Genomic DNA, 18481 nt, shown 5'->3' with positions numbered 1-18481 from the left:
AAGAAAGGTTGGACTGTGCACAAGCGGACTGTCTCCCGATGGGTTGTCTTGTGCATTAAAGCCTATTATTCTCTGGCTAAAACGGAACCTCCGGTTGGGCTGCGCACCCATTCTACAAGGGCGACAGCTGCTACTACAGCATTGGGACGTGGTGTCCCCCCTGCAAGACATCTGTCAGGCAGCCACTTGGGCCTTGTTGCATACTTTTACTAAGCACTATTGCCTCGACAGTCCGGTCCGGAGAGACGGCTTCTTTGGCCGTTCGGTTCTCCATGACTTTCTGGTGTAATCTCACTTTGCAGACCCACTACCGGGGCTGGCATTGCTTGTGTATGTATTCTAAGGTATGGAATCTTATCACTCGCGTGTCTCTTTCAGATGCACAAGTTACTTGTGTAACGATATATCTGTAAGAGACATTAGTTAGTGATAGATTCCTTACCGCCCGCCTATCCTCCCCGTTCATAAACTGTTCTCTAGTGTGCAGGTCATCCCTTTTGGGGCCCTAGTTCTATTGCACCAGTAGTCGGTCTCTGGCATAGCTCTGCGCTCCTGGCGCGGAAAAGTTGTGTACAGAACTGACGTCAGCGCGCGTGGGCACGTGTAAGTAGCTCCGACGACGTCATCTTGGTGGCTACGACGCCAGCGACGTACGCAGAGCCACACGACGACGCCTACCGACGCGCAGGGATACTGCTGACAAACTTTCTGGATCCAGTCTGACACCTGGGGATATTCTAAGGTAAGGAATCTATCACTAATTAATGTCGCTTATAGATATATCATTGCACAAGTAAGTAACTTGTGCTTCAAGTGAAATACAAAGCAGCTTTGAAGAAGCCGCTCCGTGTTTCACAGTGCAGGCGGCAACCTGTATTAGAGATTCCCTTGCTGGCGGGTGCACTGGGTAAATGTACCCGCCTGCAAGGGGATGTCTGGGGGGTTCCACAGGACTCCCTTGCCCCTTCGGGGGGCACACTGACAATGCACCACTTTTTTGTGACGCATTGAGTGTGCCTCCTAATGGCTTCTTTGCACCCGCCAGTGGCGGCTGGCTTGTATCAAGTGGAATGCGACACAAAATAATGAATTAAATAATTTCACTTACTACCGCAGCATGACATCCTCCTCCCTCGGGTGTCTTCCAGGAAGCTACAGATGCAGGAAACTGCACTACCCAATCCTGGCGCTACTTTCACAACATGAAAGTGCCAGGAATGGATGGAGAAGGCTCTCCCAGCGCTCCTAAGAGCACTGGAGGACTGCTCTTTCTTTAACCCAGCTGTCTAAGACAGCTAGGTTAAAGAACTTTAAAATGTGCATGTCTGGCTGGCTGTCCCAAGACAGCCAGCCAAACAGACATGCGCTTTTAAAGTGCACAGTTCCCTACCGTTGTGCCCATTATTGTTTACAATTAACTTTCAAGCTCTACAATAGTCATGAGTGCCAGGATTCCGCGTTTAACAATTTTTCATTTTTCTTTCTATGTACTAGTTATTCATGATTTCTCATGCACACGACAGGCAATGATTGTTGTTTTACTGTCGTACTTACAGCTTCACAATAACTATGTTGCTGACTCCAGTAATCAGGATGTTTCGATTCTCCTCCCTCATTGGTGTGCATGCTTCATCCTGCAACAAACTCCATTTATATTACAGCGCGAGGGGGTGGAATATTTGTGTCCCATTATGCCTTTACCCATGCATCGGTAATTATGATGATTTACTTACGGTTGTGGCTGTTGCTGGACAGTTGGAAGCTTACTCATTTCTCTACTTGGGGTTCTTAATTGGAATTGGCTGTTATTGAATTGGATTTCATTGAATAAGATTTGTTTATGGTTTTCGGAAAGGTATGTTTTCTATCTCGTTTCTCTTTGTATTTCAAGAAAAAATTTACTTTGATTAACATATTGTCCCTAAAAAAGGGTGTTCCTGATAGGCATTGGGGCCTCCCATCATCACTGTATATGAAATGAGCATATTGAAAACATGAAAAGAAATAAAACCATTTCTATACATATTAGAAGCTATAGAATCCTGTGATGAAAAATACTAGTATTTAGCTAAGTGGTTATGCACAGACCCAATGTGCAGTGCGTCTTGGAACACACCCCAGAATCATGACGTGCTTATTAACGTTAACTCACTCCTCCACATCTGTGGGGAGTGCTGGTGGCTGTATGCTGCCCAAATGTTCACATCACAACAATTCAAACTTTAACATTTGTGTGCAAACCTGTGGCGTCAAGTTAAATTTTTCATATTTTCTAAGGTTCAAAGGAGAGATCTTGGTGGTCCAGACAAAAGAAAGAAGACTATGAAATCAAAGGTGAGCAAGCCTATTAATTGGTGTAAAATGACTGTTTTCGACGGTTAAGTAATTTAAAATTTCAAGCACAAACTGTGGCAAATATTTGTAATATATTAAAATTCTTAGAAATCGCAGGATACTCAAACTGGTCTCTGCAGTTCAAATGCCCCAGTCACCTCCCATTGTGAGCTTGCTGGCGGACAGATGGGTGTTTGCTTAACCGCGATACTTATAAATAAAAAGTTACTTGTGTTTAGGCTGGTATTTATCACATCCTCCCTTGTCCTGCTCCCCCGCCAACTCCCCTAAAAACAAATGTTAAGGGACACTTTATTCGATAGTGTAGGTATCACTGAAGTTGGCAAGAAAGTTTGCTAACTTGCAACGAAGGAATGGAGTAAATGGGCAAATGTTGTGTTTAAGTCAAACAATATTTTTAGGTTAAAATGAATACTTGTTACCTGTTGGTAGAGCCTTAGTAGAGTACCTATTTGCAAAGTTTACAACTGAATTGCTGGATCTCAATAGAGTAGTTGTTTATTCAACTTTTCCTGGATGAAAGTTCCTGTTGGATTTGCTCGTCCTATATGGAAGAGGATTCTGGGCACATTTCCCACACAAGTTCAAAAGACTTGCCCTCTGAGCACCATAACCTAATAGCTATTGCTAGATTCATATATCATAAAATTCTCATACAAATTAAATTAACCACATTTGTGATAACAAAAACAAGCCTGAAAAAACGTTTTTCAAAATTTCGCAATACATGTGAAACATTTATTCTGTTGACGTCACAGAAAATAACTTGATTGTAGTCATAATCATTGTAATGACTTTATATTAATGATGTTGTAACACGTATGACTTCTGCTCAAGTGGATGCTCCTTTCTTAGATGGTATTAAAATTCCTATTTTAATGTTTGCTGATGACACACTCATCCTAGCTAAAACGCCAAGTGGATTGCAGTGTGCTCTGTCAATCTTTGACCAATTTTGCAAAGAGTATGGCCTAGAGGTAAATATTACTAAAACTAAGCTGATGACTTTCAACCCCCATCGTAGTTTCAAGACAAAAATCACCTTAAACAATCGCCCGCTGGAGGTAGTGAACAATTTCACTTATTTGGGTATGCACATATCCAATGCGAAGACCTGGCGGCATCATATTGAAATTGCAACAATCAAACATAGGCAATTGGCAGGCGCAATCAGCTCAGAGCACAGAAAATCCTTCACTAAACCTGTGAAACCCGTTTTACAGGTTTATGAAGCTAAAGCTCTGGGTTCTGTACTTTATGGTGCTGAGCTGTGGGGGTTTGAAAAAATGCCGGCTCTCCAACTCTCAGAGAATACATTCTTAAGGGCCATTACAGGCGTTCCTAAAAGTACCCCACTGCTGCCCCTTAAGTATGATTTGGGTAGAAGAGCCATTTTAGATATGGCGCGGCTCCGCCCAATATTGTACTGGCGCAGGTTATGGACAACGCCTGCGCTTTCTCACTATGCAGGGGGCTTTCTAGACATTATAAGAACTGACCTCCACCATAAAATAGGTTGGTTAAAAGCGCTTAGGGCATCCTTGCTTGAGCTTGGTTTGAGTACACTTTGGGAAGATCCTGTAGGTTCAACCTTCCCTTCTAAAAGTGTGCTCAAGACCATTTATTGGGAGAGGGTTGCCCAGCGGAATTGGTGTAGCTCCAGCACTGGTAATATGACTAGAGAGTTCCTAGAGGCCAAGATGTATCCCCATCTTGAATCTTACTGGGATATTATAACCAAGCCCAGAGACAGGAAGCTTCTCTTTCAACTGAGAGCTGGAGCACTTCCCCTTAGATTTTTAACAGCAAAATGGGAAGCGGGAATTAGTGCTGTCTGCCCTGCCTGTGGTACAAATAATGAAACTATTGGTCATTTTTTGTTTTCTTGTAAAATCTATGCTGCACCACGGCGTATATGGCTTACCCCAATGTGCAAAAATTTAGGAACTACTAGTAGCATTGTTGCTCTACGCATTATATGCACCAGCACATTGCCTTGGATTTCAACTGCCACTGCAAAGTATCTAGGATGGGCGTGGACGATTAGATTGAGACTGCTAGTCATTTGACTATTCTCTTGAACAGGGTGAGACTGCTAGTCTTTTTACTATTCTCCCCCTTGCTAACTTTTAGCATTTTATCATATGTAATCTGTTTTAAAAAATTCTTTTATCAATTAATTGTCTCTGTTTTTAATAATTAGTATCCACTGTTATTATCGCGGAATGTTCAACCCAGGGCTTCAATTATGTCTACCTGCATGTAATACAAACAACACTGTCGCTAAATGAAATAATGTCTCCCTTATGGATGTAATTTAATCCGAATTTGTTTAAAGTATGTAGTATCGAATTATATTGAATTTAATAGTTTTTTAACTTATTTAATGAAATGTCTTATTGTAAATTGTACCTTGCTTTTATGAATATCATTCGAATAAAGCATACTTTGACTTGACTTGACTTGTAATGATAAAGAATCAGTTCATGAATTCATTCATTTTGATGCCCGCCCAATGCATTTCGGGCCCCTATGGCCCTTCTTCAGGGGAAAATTTCTGCAAACAATATTTACATTTTAGTGTACAGGGTAACAGATTTTCAAAACCGGAAAAACATAACATCCTAGCATTGTCCAAATACTAATATATGTCACCATAACATTAATATAATGACAATGTTACTGCCAGTGTATTTTAAAAATCCTCTCGGCAAAAACAAAATAGTGCCCATTTGCCCAAAGTGATTGTGAAAAATAATAATTAAAGTAATAAGCCTCAAAAGTTATCCTACATCATCATCTACTGATGTTCGTACCTGGTTTCAATCTGTTCTCATGAACTTCCTATAAAAAAAAAAGACCAACTAAAATCAAATATTGATATACTCTGCTTGTGGTACAAATTAATAAACGCCAAGAACCCAAATGAATTCAACCTCAAAAAATGTCCACGGTCCGTGTAACGCGAGGGTATGTACTACGAGCTGCTACAATTGAGTCTGCGGAAAATCAATAGAAACAAGATGTAATCCCGACTCGAGTACTCCATGTGTACACTATTGCCGCATTAAACAACACCGTGCTCACCTTAACGTGAGCAAAAAGCTTCCGTGCTACCAGCAGTAAGGAAGAACCAGTCTCAATGGCTAACGCACCGCAAGTCGTTTCTCATGGTATCCGCTTCTGACGTATAAGTCCTAACGGGGGAAAAAAATAGAAAGCGGACTACGCTTCATTTCTCACTAGAAAAATTCCCGCCATCTTAGAATGGAGTGAAACCCATTTGAGGAGTCTATCTGAATTCAAAAACCTAAAGTGAAACGTGAGTGCTAATCTCTATTACGCATTCCCTACTCGTTGTACAAGTAACCAATCGCGAAAGTGGATAAAACCTCCGACTCCATACCAACTACCACCGCGTGTATAGAGAACAAAACGTAACAGAAAATGAAATAAAGTGATTTTTAATGAAAAAACTAATTATCTTAAATGAAAAAAGATGCACAAACATTAGTCAATCTGGCAATATACTTGTATGGTGAAATATACATACGGTTTATAAATTGAAAGTTATAGCTTATATTTTTCACAAGAAGACAAAAATGAATGAAAATGAAGCAGCGTCTGTATGGCCCCTATTTTTAAAGAATGTATCGTATCCTAAAAAACATCCTAAATCCACTTTATCATTAATCCCCTTGGGATCCTGGGTATCTAGCTTCCTTATCCAAAAAATCTCTTTATAGCAATGTTTTTGTTATGTTTCTACCAGGGGCTGGGACGACTATCTCAATTACTTTAAATTTAAGTTGTGCTGTGGAATGTCTGTATTTCATCCAATGTACAGCATGACTGCTTTTGATGTTGCCATTGCGAATAGTGCTTTTATGTTCTGAAATACGGGTTTTTATTTTCCTCTCAGTTTTACCTATATAAAGTAATCCACATGGACACTTTATTGCATATATTAGATGTTTAGAATTACAGTCTGCATTATGTCTAAGTTGAATAGTTTCACCAGTTGATGGAAGATGAACCCCATTTCCACTTATCACATTATTGCAATGCACGCAATTCTGGCAACGTTGGGTCCCTTTGAAATCTTTGATGCGTCCCATTGGTGTAAAGGTTAACATTTCCTTCAAATTCCTTGATCTTTTATAGGCATATAAAGGTTTTTCTTTGAATAAAACTTTAAAATCTCCCTCATTTTTCAACATCTCCCATCGGGCATTAATGATCTTTTTGATTTGTCTGGAGCACGTAGAGTATTTAGATACAAAGACCTGTCTGGTCATTCTCGTTTTGGGTTGAACGGTCAGGGCCCGAAATGCATTGGGCGGGCATCAAAATGAATGAATTCATGAACTGATTATTTATCATTACAATGATTCTGAGTACAATCAAGTTATTTTCTGTGAGTTCAACAGAATAAATGTTTCACATGTATTGCGAAATTTTGAAAAACGCTTTTTCAGGCTTGTTTTTGTCATCACATATGTGGTTAATTTAGATGAATTGGTATGAGAGTTTTATGATGTATGAATCTAGCAATAGCTATTAGGTTATGGTGCTCAGAGGGCAAGTTTTTTGAACTTGTATTATGTTAGTAATTGTTCTAGGCATGTTTAGACAGCGTGCCGGCCTCAGAAGCACACCCAATTAGTTTGCTTTAAACCTACTTAATAACTTTTTTTAAATTTAGGGAGTGCCCTTCTTACCTTATAAAAGTTTCACATTTCCCACACAACCATAAAATAAACCGGTTTTTGAGGCCTAAGTGCTCGCTTACCCAAATTGTCCCTAACTTTCCCTTAGCCCAACAAAAATATAAATTCCTCTTAGATCAGTCTAATTTTCACCAGTCATAGTGAAACACTCCTTTAGGTTTTTTTTTTAAACTCAAAGCTCTCCATGTTTATTAAAATCAGGTTTCTCCTGCCTGACTTCATTTGCCCAATTCAGCGTATTTGCAAAAGACTTTCTTGTAGTAGCAACCTTTCTGAGTCAGTCGTGCACATCTTCCTGTACTACCTGTGAACATCCATATTCTCCAGTCATTGACATCCATGCTTTAAGTTTTGGGTGTTTGGGTGATTTAGTCAAAGTTCTTCTGCAGCCAATATTTTATAGATAGGCCTGTTATCTTGATATTGCCCCATGTCTGCCCACGAATCCTTCTGTAATGTACATCGAACGTGACATAACAATGTGATGTATTAGTAGAGCTTTTCAATCACCCTTCTTGTGCCTCCTGGCATCCTAACTTATTACACAGGCACCATTTTAGTCAGATTCTTAACCAAGCATGAGTTGCTAGCAGGACAGCTATCAAATGTGCTCTAATTAATATTTTTCAAAACAATAATGGGATTTATGTTCTAGTTGAGGGATTTCTGGCTGAGGAGTGATTCGGTGCATTCTTATTCTGGGAACAATATCCTGTTTTTTACCATGAAGCCAAACGGTCTTGTGAGCAGTAAGCCAAAAGGAATCTCCAGTGCGTGCATAAGTGTGTGTGTCTCAATAGAATTCTGAATTTGACAAACCCAAGTGTGCTCCCCCTGTGAAATTCCAATTGTTCCAGTTCTCAAGCCTTCCCAGGGAAGAATTATCGTGGGTTCTCATTCCCAACATTCTCTAAAAACTTAGTTTGGATAAGCACACAAGTATGAGTTTGCAAAAAATTGCATTGAGTCCCCAGGGAGCAGATTTTAGATTACGTTGCGAGGAGCTTTTTGAAAATCAAAGACTCCACTATAGCCCTTACTGCACAAATATGAATATCCTTCAATGGAAGGGCCACACTCGTGCTAATGCTGTATGGGCAGTGGTGGATTCTTTGGTTTTTAAATGCCATGAACTGTTGAATGTAAAGGTCAGTCTGCTCCCCGGAATTTTCATGCCTTTTATAAGCGTTGTTGAAAATCTGCTTCAGAGAAGATGTCAAGATTGTAATTTGACACATGGTAGTGAGCTTAGACACTATAGTACATACATGATGTCCTTATTCCTTTAGGCTTGTTTTTTTTGTGGAGATTTAAACAAACTTTATTGGTTTCCTCAAGATTACAACTTCCGTCATCAGTACACTGCATAACATAACAATATCGACAGATGCCTCTAAGGGGCTCCGACATAGGAAGCTGTGAGACAGATATCTACAGATTACCAATGGACCTATCTAACACGTGGCACCTGGAAGTGGTCCGGTTGTTGCGTCATCCACAATCCTGTTATTTGGTCTTCATCAATCTTGCCTCACACCTCTCAGCCAGCAGTTCCTTAGTTAGTCCACCTCTGTGGAGGCGAGGAACCGCACTGTACTAATATCGAAGAGCAACAATGTGTGAGTGCAACACCTTGGAGCGTCCATTATCTTCAATATTTTACAATCGATGTCTCGGCGAATTCGCTTTATCCAAACCAATCTTAAAAACAATTCCCCCCTCCCGCCCGCTTCCCTCAACCCAACTGCCCCCCCCTAATCCCTCTTTCCCCCCCCCCCCCCCCGCAGGGTCACTGCAACTCAAGGTTTGCTTATCTAAGTACTCACATGGGGTCACCTGCGATCTCCCTCTCTTGACCTAGGGTCTCCCCCACTCCGACGGACATTCCAGCTGTACTGGATATAGTGACCTGGGAGGCCTGACCCGCTATTTCCTGTATCATTACCCCCCCATGCTAGTAGCACCTCAGGCAACTTGGGGTCTCTCCTGGTGCTCCGTATGTGCCCCTCCTCGGCTAGGGCCCATTCCCGTAAATCTGACCTCCACTTTGCCAATATAGGTTCTTGCTGCGTCAACCAGTGGCTTGCTATACGTCTTTTGGTTATCACTAGCCCCAGGACCAGAAACCGCCTGCTTATCTTGCGTTTCGGGTCTCGCGGAATCAAGCCCAGCAGACATACACGGGGATCCAATGAAATCGTCCAACCGGTTATCCGGGTCAGTTCTTCAATTACCGCCCCCCAGTACGTCTGAATCGTTGGGCACGTCCATACCATATGCAGAAAATCTGCTGGACCACTGTGACACCTTGGACAGTGGGGGTCTCTGGAGCCATCAATGGCGTGCAACCTTCTAGGGGATAGGTATGTCATGTGGATTATGTTGTACTGGATTTGCTTAAAGCGATTGCTCACTGCCACCTTCCGCACACCTTCATGGATTCGCACCCAGTCTCGCGATGCAATCTCCTGCGAGCACGCCTGCTGCCATTTTTCTTCTATTTTTAGGGGGCCGGTTTTTCTATCATACCTTAACGCCTTATAGAGGTGAATAACACATTTTCGCCCTCCCGCCATGGCTATCATAATGACCAAAGTCTGAGTGTGCCGCGGGGCCTCCGGAAACGTAGGCCACAATTGTCGTGCTGTTGCTGCTATTTTGGCATAATGCAGAAACTGCCCTGCTCCCAACTCAAAGGCGATCATTGCCTCCTGATACGTAATAAATTTATCGTCTGGGTACAGGTCGGCCAACATCAGGCAGCCCCCTGACTTCCACGCCTCCGTTGACATTACGTGTTCAATCTGCACGAAGGGCGGCATCTGCCAGAGATCCGCCTCCAGGGCAAAAGGTCTATCTTGAATAATTTTACGTACCACTCGGTTCCAAATTGCAGCCCCAAGCTGCACCAGAGGCGGGTTCAGTCCTCCAGCCCGCCACAGCAAAGCCCCGAGCTGTCGGTCCCCGTACGTACCCGCCAGCAGGGACCTCTCCCAAGAGGGATCCGCGTCCAACCAGGCTATGGCATGTTGCAATTGCGATGCAAAATAGTAAAGCTCTAGATCCGGAATCTCCAAACCCCCTCTACCCCAGCTACGTTTCAGGACTTCCAAACTAACCCTGCATCGCTTCCTATTCCATAGCAGTTAGACCAGGAGCGAGTCGAGTCTTTAGGCTTGGTTTGGAATAACTAGTGAGTCTGGAGGAAGGGGCCCTGTTGGACTTGAGGAGCCTTTTTACCATCTGGGTCATTAAATGGCCAATGCCACCAGACACCAAAGGAACTTACCAAACCGAAATCTGGTCTAAATACCAGGTCATAGACTGAGAATCATGAACTTAAATTGCTGCATAAATTATTGTAGGTCTTTACATCGCAAGTCAGTACATTGGTCATAGGTTCTTTTGAAGAAGGCTTGTAAAGGCAGAAACGTGTCTTCTGTGCCATAATCTGCATTTCACTAAAGTTGGATCTGCAAACTGTTATGAGAGTGCCGGCACCTGTTCTGTTTCGGTGACAGGAATCTGTGAATGTCTTGGCACCTGGCAAGCTTGTCATGCCATACACTTACTAGTAAGCACACTTGTCTCCCCTCCAATGCCATATACATGTCCTTTGGAAATAATTAAGAACTTTTAAGTTACCTGTGATGTAATGACTCCCATGTATTTCCTGTGATGTAAAGATGGTATACCCCACAGATTTATTTACTATGCTGTCTGACATGTTATATCATGGCCACCTTCAGGTCACAATCTGTAGCGTGCTTTGTACCCCTGGAGATACCTTTTTGCTTTCTCATGCCATAGGACTGGTGAGAGGCAATAATTCCACCTTCTTTGGTATTTAGGTACGACCATGACCAGCCCTACTCTAACCAGTGCAATGCATAGTGTGTGGGTATAGACTGCTGGGGGAATAGGCATAGATGTGGCTTCCTAGACTGATTGTGCTATAGTTGGTGTCTCTAACCAGTCGATTGTGAGCTACTAGTAGCTCGCTGACACCTTCAGAGTAGCTCACAGCCTTGAGTTAATTTTTAAGTAAGTATGGGTTAAGTTTTTCATCTTCCTGTTACATTTTCCTTTTAAAGTTAAGCCTCTGTATAATGTAGTCGGTACTCTTCAGCCGCAGACAGCAGGGCCTGATAATGATCAGTGCTCTTCTCTATTTTGACCCAGGATGGGGCACAGCGGTGAAGAACTGATGTATTTAACTCCAAATAAGTTATTGTCAATTCCATATTGGAGCATGAAAATAGAATGTTTCTGAATGCTTTTCAAATGGAAGAAAAGTAAAAGGAAGGTAACTTAATGATTGAGTTACCTCTTCATTATAATTTTCTTCTAGTTTTGCATTTACACACAGGGGCATCTTGCTCCTGGTGGCTGCTAGACACCATATAATTATAAGTGACAAATATAGCTATTTCTTAAGCAGGTGAGATTTAAACTGCAGAAAACGTTTCCTATTATGGCAAATTTTTCTACTATTCAAATTTTTCCCATAAAATAAATGGCCTGTTGTACATGTAACTGTGCCAAATATGGTGAAAGGTATGTTCTGTGCCACAAGTACATACAATGGTCTGTCACCCATGCACATATATCCCATTCTTACACACACATGCTCATACACCTCCACAGACCACACTGTCATGACACACACAACAGCACTGTCATAGTGCATCCAGTGTAAATATTTTGTTCAAACCATAGTATCTGGCTCTATGGACATTAAGCTTAAAGTCAATGAAGCTGGCCTTGGGAGCGTCTTGTTTCAATGAGCGGGAATCCTGGCCTTTAGTAGTCGCTCACAATGATTTTTGCTGATTAGAAGTAGCTTGCAATACAGAAGAGGTTGGAGACCCCTGTGCTAGAGGCAAACTAGGTTTACAGACACAGGTGCCTCTGTGTTCTATATTTAGAGCATCAATTCCTATTTAGGTTCAGAATTGTCTTGTTTCTGTTTTGTTTGGTATTCCCTTGCCGTTTTCATTGGCAAGACTGGTGGAACCTATTCAGTGGTTGTCTATTTGTAATGATCGGGTGCAAATAAAATAGTTTAAAGGTTTTGCCCCTATTGCTCTGATCATTTGAAACACAAATTGTCTTTTTCAAGCCCTGCCGTTGCTTTTAATGAAGCTTCATGTCGTGCATGGTATTAGTTTATTAGATATTGCGTTGTTTTGCACTTAATTGGATACGTTACTTCACTTTTGACACTTGTTTCTTTGCTTTTGCTGTTTTAATTGGTTGGAAGACTCGAAGGCTACCAATACTACTTGCAGTTAGATCACTTGTCCTCGAGCAATTGCACCTTTTTGTAGTCTTTGGTAGTACCTCTCTCATTTATTTTTTGCCTAATCTTTTTTAATTGAAACAGAATGCTAGGTTGCAAAAGTTTGTCTGTGACAAAGATATTGCATGACGTCTTGTTTGTGACTTTGTAGAAACAAATGAACTATATATGTAGCACATCTGTAATTCCACTGACATGAGGTTTGGTTGCCCTTTTTATGAAGATGTCATCCATGTTTAATGTCAAATATGCAAGGCCTTTGGGAGGGCTTTAAAGGCGAAAAATTAGTGTACAAGTTTGAAAACTATTTTCTGGTCTTTAACTGGATCTCAATTCTGTTCAGTACCTAAACCCAATAGTATACAAGTACATATGCAGCAGATTATTAAACTTTCTTCTCACCACTACTCCCAGTCAATTTAATGTGCGCATGTGCTATGTGATAGATGTAATGTTCTTGAGTAAGAATGTAAGAACTTTCCCCAGCCTTTTAAGTTGTTGCATTCTAGTTTTTGATGTTCTAGTAAACTGGCATAAGGCTTTTTGAATTCTCTTTTAGGTCTGGCTTGTCAGAGCAGCTGTCTGCTAGATGTTTTCTCCAATATTTGATTATGTAGTGGGTTCGAGTTGCAGACCTTTCTCAACGTGCTATTGGCTGTATGATGCATCAGTCTGCCTCGTAGGGTGTTGTTCCATTTCAATGCACGTGGAGTGTTTTAACTTCTTGAAACGACCATAAATCATGACACTCTTTGTACCTTTCGTTACTTTGCCACATACATCTTTCACTGCAGTACATGAAACAAAGCAGTTTGAATGAATTTGTTAGGCTCGAGTATTAGCCTACCTCTAACATTGTTTCTTAATTCATTATTCAATTAACTCACTGAGATAGACTGACCTACTGATGGTCATTCCAATACTTTACGAGATCGCTGCCTTTTTTCAACTTTTTTTTGGGATGTCTTTTTAAAAAAAAAAAAAAATTTAAAGTTGATCTACCCTCATGTTTAAGTATGTTAATAGTTTCACTCTTGAAACAAATTCACTCCATTCCCCGATGGCCACTATTTTTAGTGACATGTGCGATGGAACGTTAGGTGTGTGATCTTCTTTCTGTCAACCACTTACTCTGATAGTTGAGGGCTGTCCGCAGAAGTCACCCGACATTGGGCCACATTGCAACCTCCCATTTTCCATTTAATCTGCTCTCAGTTGAGCTACCTGGACCCAAAAAAATTCAGTCCTGAGTGACCCATGCAAGATGTGCTGTGTATCTTGAAGCAGCTCTGCTCCCTATCAACCAACTAGTTAAGCATCTTTAGTACTAGCAGAGTAGAATGCACTGCAGAAATCCGCTATCAGCTGGAACGGCCATATATATATATTTTTTGTAGTCTAAAATAAGGTCTGGCTTTAAAATGCTGTTGCATGCAGGCACACACAAATGCTAACTTGTCCCTCTGTATTTATATGTGTTAGCATCTTAACCTGTTGGCTTTGCCAAGAATTTCCCTTTTCAAGGGTTATAACTGTGTATGTTCTGTGGTTTGCTTTAGCTACATTACAATGGTAGGTGTAACTTATTTTATCCACTAACTATTTCATTTTACATTTTGAATTACAGTTCTGAATACTTTACACATGATTTTTTTTCTTGTTTAGCTCCTCTCCAGAGCTCGGTGTTTTCCAAAGATTGACTTTATCCAGTTCATGTACCTCTTGGTATGAATCTCAGTGTACTCACTTTTAGTCACTTGTGTACCAGTGCCCTATACTGCATTGAGCGGTCAGTACGAAGTTCTGAATGGCTGCTGAAGTTTAAAAATAAAATTACAAATTGGGTTTATCCACATATGCATTTTCAAAAATATAATGCAAACTTTGTCACGATGTACCACCCTTTTTTGGAATGGAGCAAGTAGAGCGTGCTGGACACAGTGATGTATACACCGGAGGCTAAAGCAAACTTCACAAATTAAACCTGGTTTTAAGGACAATATTTACACACGAATGGTGGTAGGCGTTGGTGAGTTAAGTCCTTAAAGAGCACATTGGTTAACAGGCTTTCCCCTATTTCACACTGTAGAACTTCTTTTCTAGTACCTTTGCGTTTTACTTATTGTGTGTAAGGAATGGTGTGCGGATACTAATGTTGAACACTTTGATGTTTGGAAGCAATTGGAAACCAATTTTATGTTGGGTTGTCTATTTAAATTGCCCATGAAATTGTGGAGCAGTATATAAAGTAAAATGGCGACCTGTGGGCTTTCTTTATAGGAGTTTGTCTATTTGGAATTGCCTGCATCTTCCCACCCAGAGAATGTAAGACCAAGGTGTACCTTTTAATTTGTGCACAAACTAGTTTCTCGTTGCAGGATTTTAACGTAATTGGACTTACTAGTACGTCCAGAGCACTTGTGCCCAAGCGCCCTGACGCCGCATGTGCATGCATGTAGTCTGTTCTATTCCCCCAGGGCATTTTGCGAAAGTTCTGAGTTAAGGCTTTCTTTTGTGTTTGCTTTTACGCTATTTTGTGGTAAATGCACAGCAACTCGCAGCACCTTTTTAGACCGGTTCTTTACCTCAAGGTCACGTGCTAGGGGCCTTCTTTACAGATGTTGGCCTGGGTGGCAACTTCTACAAGTAAGTCGCATATTTAAACCGACTGTCGGGGGTTGGAGTGTTTTGTAACAGTCCGTCCTTTGATTTGCAGTAGTGCCCCTTTTCTCTCCAGAAATAGACATTCTGAAGAATATCCAAGTCATGTTTCAGTTTGTTTTATTTCCTTGATTAATTGAAAAGAATACGTTTAATAGAGATGGATTTTTAGGAGGTTTAGCGAAGTGTGTACGCCATAAAAAGCTCAGAGACGGCTACAGTTTCCTTTCAACTTGTAGGTGAATTCAGCAGTGAAACAGCCCCTTATGTATACTCAGTTCCCTGTTCCAAAACCTGAAATGAAAGTGGAATAACCATCAGTTTCTCTCAACAGACCCCAAGCCAAATTTAGGAAGCGATAGCTGTGAAATAAAACGCTAAGGTGTGAAATGGTTTTAGACTTTTCCTGCCCAATCAACATTTGCCCTTCTAATCGCCCAGACTCTGGCTGGGCCTTTGTACCCTTGATGCAGTGACCTGCCCCATGTCTCACCTTTTCTCTGTGTGACTTCACTTTTGTTGTCATACACTTTGATGTTCTAGTACACGGATGTAATGTCAGCATCAGATCTCCTTGATGTAGAGCTTTGATTATTTTAATATCTGGGCGTGCCGACATGTCCACCTGTTGGTTTCTCCAGTGTGGTGAAATGTCTCAACACTCGATGCCAGGGCATAACATGGTTTACCCAGGTAGCGCAGACTATTAATATTGCAAGTTTGAGAGTTCTCTGACGTCATTGTGGCCATAATGAATCCGAGGAGTCACAGCCTCTGTTGCACTCTACCAGGGTCTTAGTTCATCTGGTTTTTCATCGATACTTTGGGCAGAATTAGCAACAGGGTTCAAAGTCCTAATTCCTAGTGTGAGTTTGATGGTGTATTAGAACATTGGAATGTTGGAAGCTCCATTGAAAACAATGGAGCGCTCCGGGCTTATAATGGCTGGTATAAGCCCGGAGCACCAACATTCCAATGCTTCTTTGTTCACAGCTCTGGCTGAGAACAGAGGCTTCAGGGAGCCTGAGGGGATTTGAATCCCCTTGCGCTCCCTGAAGGCTTTGTTTTATTTGTTAGAACATTCTGCCCTCTAGTGGCAGAATGTTCTAATAGCCTTATAGCCCTTCGTAGCAGGGCTATACCGGCTTTTAAAGCCCCTCTGCTTTGTTAAAGTCCCTCGCCTTCAGCTCGGGCCTTTAACGCTGCAGCGGGCCTTTAACAGCCGGTATAGCCCGCTACGGCGGGCTATAAGGCTATAATAAGCAAGCGGAAACATGCCTGACCCTTAATTCAGACAGGACGATCACTGGCAATGACGCCCTGCAGTTCGGAGGGCATTAACCCTTAAGGCTTGCACCCTATGAACTGCCACTTTTTTGCAAGGAATATTGTCAGAAACAGTGGTTCCTGTGGAATAATAGAATCCTATATAGATAATAAGGTGCACAATCGCAATGGAAGGGTTAAAATGATGTCAGAGGGCGAAGAAACCACATACACCTATGGTTTTAGTTTGATACAATCATATTTTATATTTTACAAACAAAATTCTATATATAATGAAAAAGAAAAATGTGCGTTATGTCCCCAGTGAGAAACAGGAACCAAAAATATTGGTGACATAATTGTGACAGTATTTTACAAGGTTTCCAAGGTATTCAAAAAAGTCAACCACTTAGCAACTCAATACACAATTTACAGCAGCTATATACAATAATACGTGTTAATGGTCCGCTTTCTTTAGATGACGACGTTTCGACCCTATACGTGATCTAGGGTCTCATCAGGACCTATGGATTTAGGGACATCTGACGGGTTGAATGTGTAGCCGTGTGAGATGTACATGCCAACAGTGGGTGAAGGAGAAAAAGGAAAACGAGGTACTCGCAAGGAAACCCAGCCGGGTACCCAAGTAAGGTTGAAGGCTGGGGCTCCATGGGTAACGGAGCACTGTTACTGTGTTGATGATACACAGAGACGTGTATGAAGATGGTAATGAGGAACTCTGGAGTTGGTGTTAATCACAAGCGGTGCTGTTGCGCTGACCTGTGAATATGTGCAAATTCTGTTTTGCAAAAAAAAGTTTTACCCTTGCTCTGCCTCTAACTGAAAATGTAGATTAATAGTGAAGAAGTCTTATCATTCTAGCTACATGCATAGCTCCTGTACTTTTTTTTAAAAGGTTTTTGCTAGGCTCCCTACAGCAAAAGGTTGCCATCTGACAAGAAAATACTGGTTTGTCCCTAAATTCCGAGTTTATCTTCTCCCATCAAATAGTTATTTAAGCCATTTAGGATTTGTTTTTGCACATCTTTTAGCTTTAGCGTGTTGATGGACAATTTTTTCTTGTGGATGGAAGCGCTTGCATTTTCTCTGAGATTACATGTACTTCGCAGCTTCTTAAATTCTGCATGTGGTACAATTTCACCCAACAAAACGTTTAGCTGTTTAACACTTGTACTTCAGTGTAGTCGACAGTTTAATACCCAGATATAAAAATTTTAATATCCTGATTTCATCTTATTTACATATTTAAAGATGCGTTTCTGTTTTTATATCGAACGTACGCCAGTTAAATGTTTAAACTTGTAACATACAAAGAATTAGCAATTGTCCTCAGCAAGCACCATAATTAACTGCTTTAGATTTTTTTTTGTTTACTTTTTTCTTTTAGGCTATTACGCCAAAAAGGCTTTTGACGTCGATAACTGTGAGTATTATTCTGTTGGCTTTGGAAATGGCTATGGGGGGGGGGGGGGATTTCGTTTTAACTTTTTAGTGTTCAATTTTAACCATAACAATTTCTGCGTTTTAATTTCCTTCTCGATAAAATCGTATGCCTAGGTTTATTCCGTTGATAACTTGTAAGCATATTCCGCCATCTTGTGGTACTATGGAACGTTTTCTCTGGTGGCCTCGAATGCTACTAGAGATGTTTGAAAGCATATGCTCAGACATAGGCCGATTTAGCTGTTCTACATAGATTACATGACGAGGTATTAATAGAAATAAATAACTAGAGGGCTTGAATGATGCCAAAATTGTAAAATTGATTTTCGTGTTTTCTAACCAGTGTTTTTCTCCTTTAATCATTACAGAAGAGTAACGTGCATACACCAGGTAAATACAGTATATGCATCCTTACATTTGAAAACGATTAAGGGATTGAAATGTGCTCTTGTGCAGTGCTTTATGCCAGGAATTTTCTGCTTCAAATGTTTAGCTAATGTATTTAAACTGTACACGGATGTGTACTCGGCGTTTAATTTTGCTCTGCCACCATCCTTGCACAAGTTTTACAATTTAAATCTAATTTGGAGTCTTATATCGAAGATATAATGCTTAATGCCCGCCTTTCACTTCTATTTAATTATAATAGTATCCATCGTTTTAGAACTATATTATGTTACATTTTTACTTGAATATGCATAGG

The 18481-nt window shown here is 41.0% G+C and overlaps 1 protein-coding gene across 2 annotated transcripts in view; it reads left to right on the top strand.

Moving 5' to 3' along the window:
- ANLN (anillin, actin binding protein) overlaps window positions 1-18481 on the top strand; it is a 279002-nt gene that overhangs the window by 220316 nt on the left and 40205 nt on the right. Inside the window, exons 17-20 of one of the 2 annotated variants that reach the window (XM_085607472.1) lie at window positions 2278-2334; window positions 14053-14112; window positions 17723-17758; window positions 18147-18168. In XM_085607472.1, the coding sequence (XP_085463598.1) occupies window positions 2278-2334; window positions 14053-14112; window positions 17723-17758; window positions 18147-18168 (175 nt within the window). The remainder of the gene's footprint in view (window positions 1-2277; window positions 2335-14052; window positions 14113-17722; window positions 17759-18146; window positions 18169-18481) is intronic. The other variant, XM_085607473.1, reaches the window with a different exon arrangement.

The sequence above is a fragment of the Triturus cristatus genome, chromosome 5_2 (assembly GCF_964204655.1).
Source record: "Triturus cristatus chromosome 5_2, aTriCri1.1, whole genome shotgun sequence".
NCBI classification, from domain to species: Eukaryota; Metazoa; Chordata; class Amphibia; order Caudata; family Salamandridae; genus Triturus; species Triturus cristatus.
The sequence above is the reverse complement of the archived record's forward strand: the minus strand, read 5'-3'. Positions and strand labels throughout refer to the sequence as shown.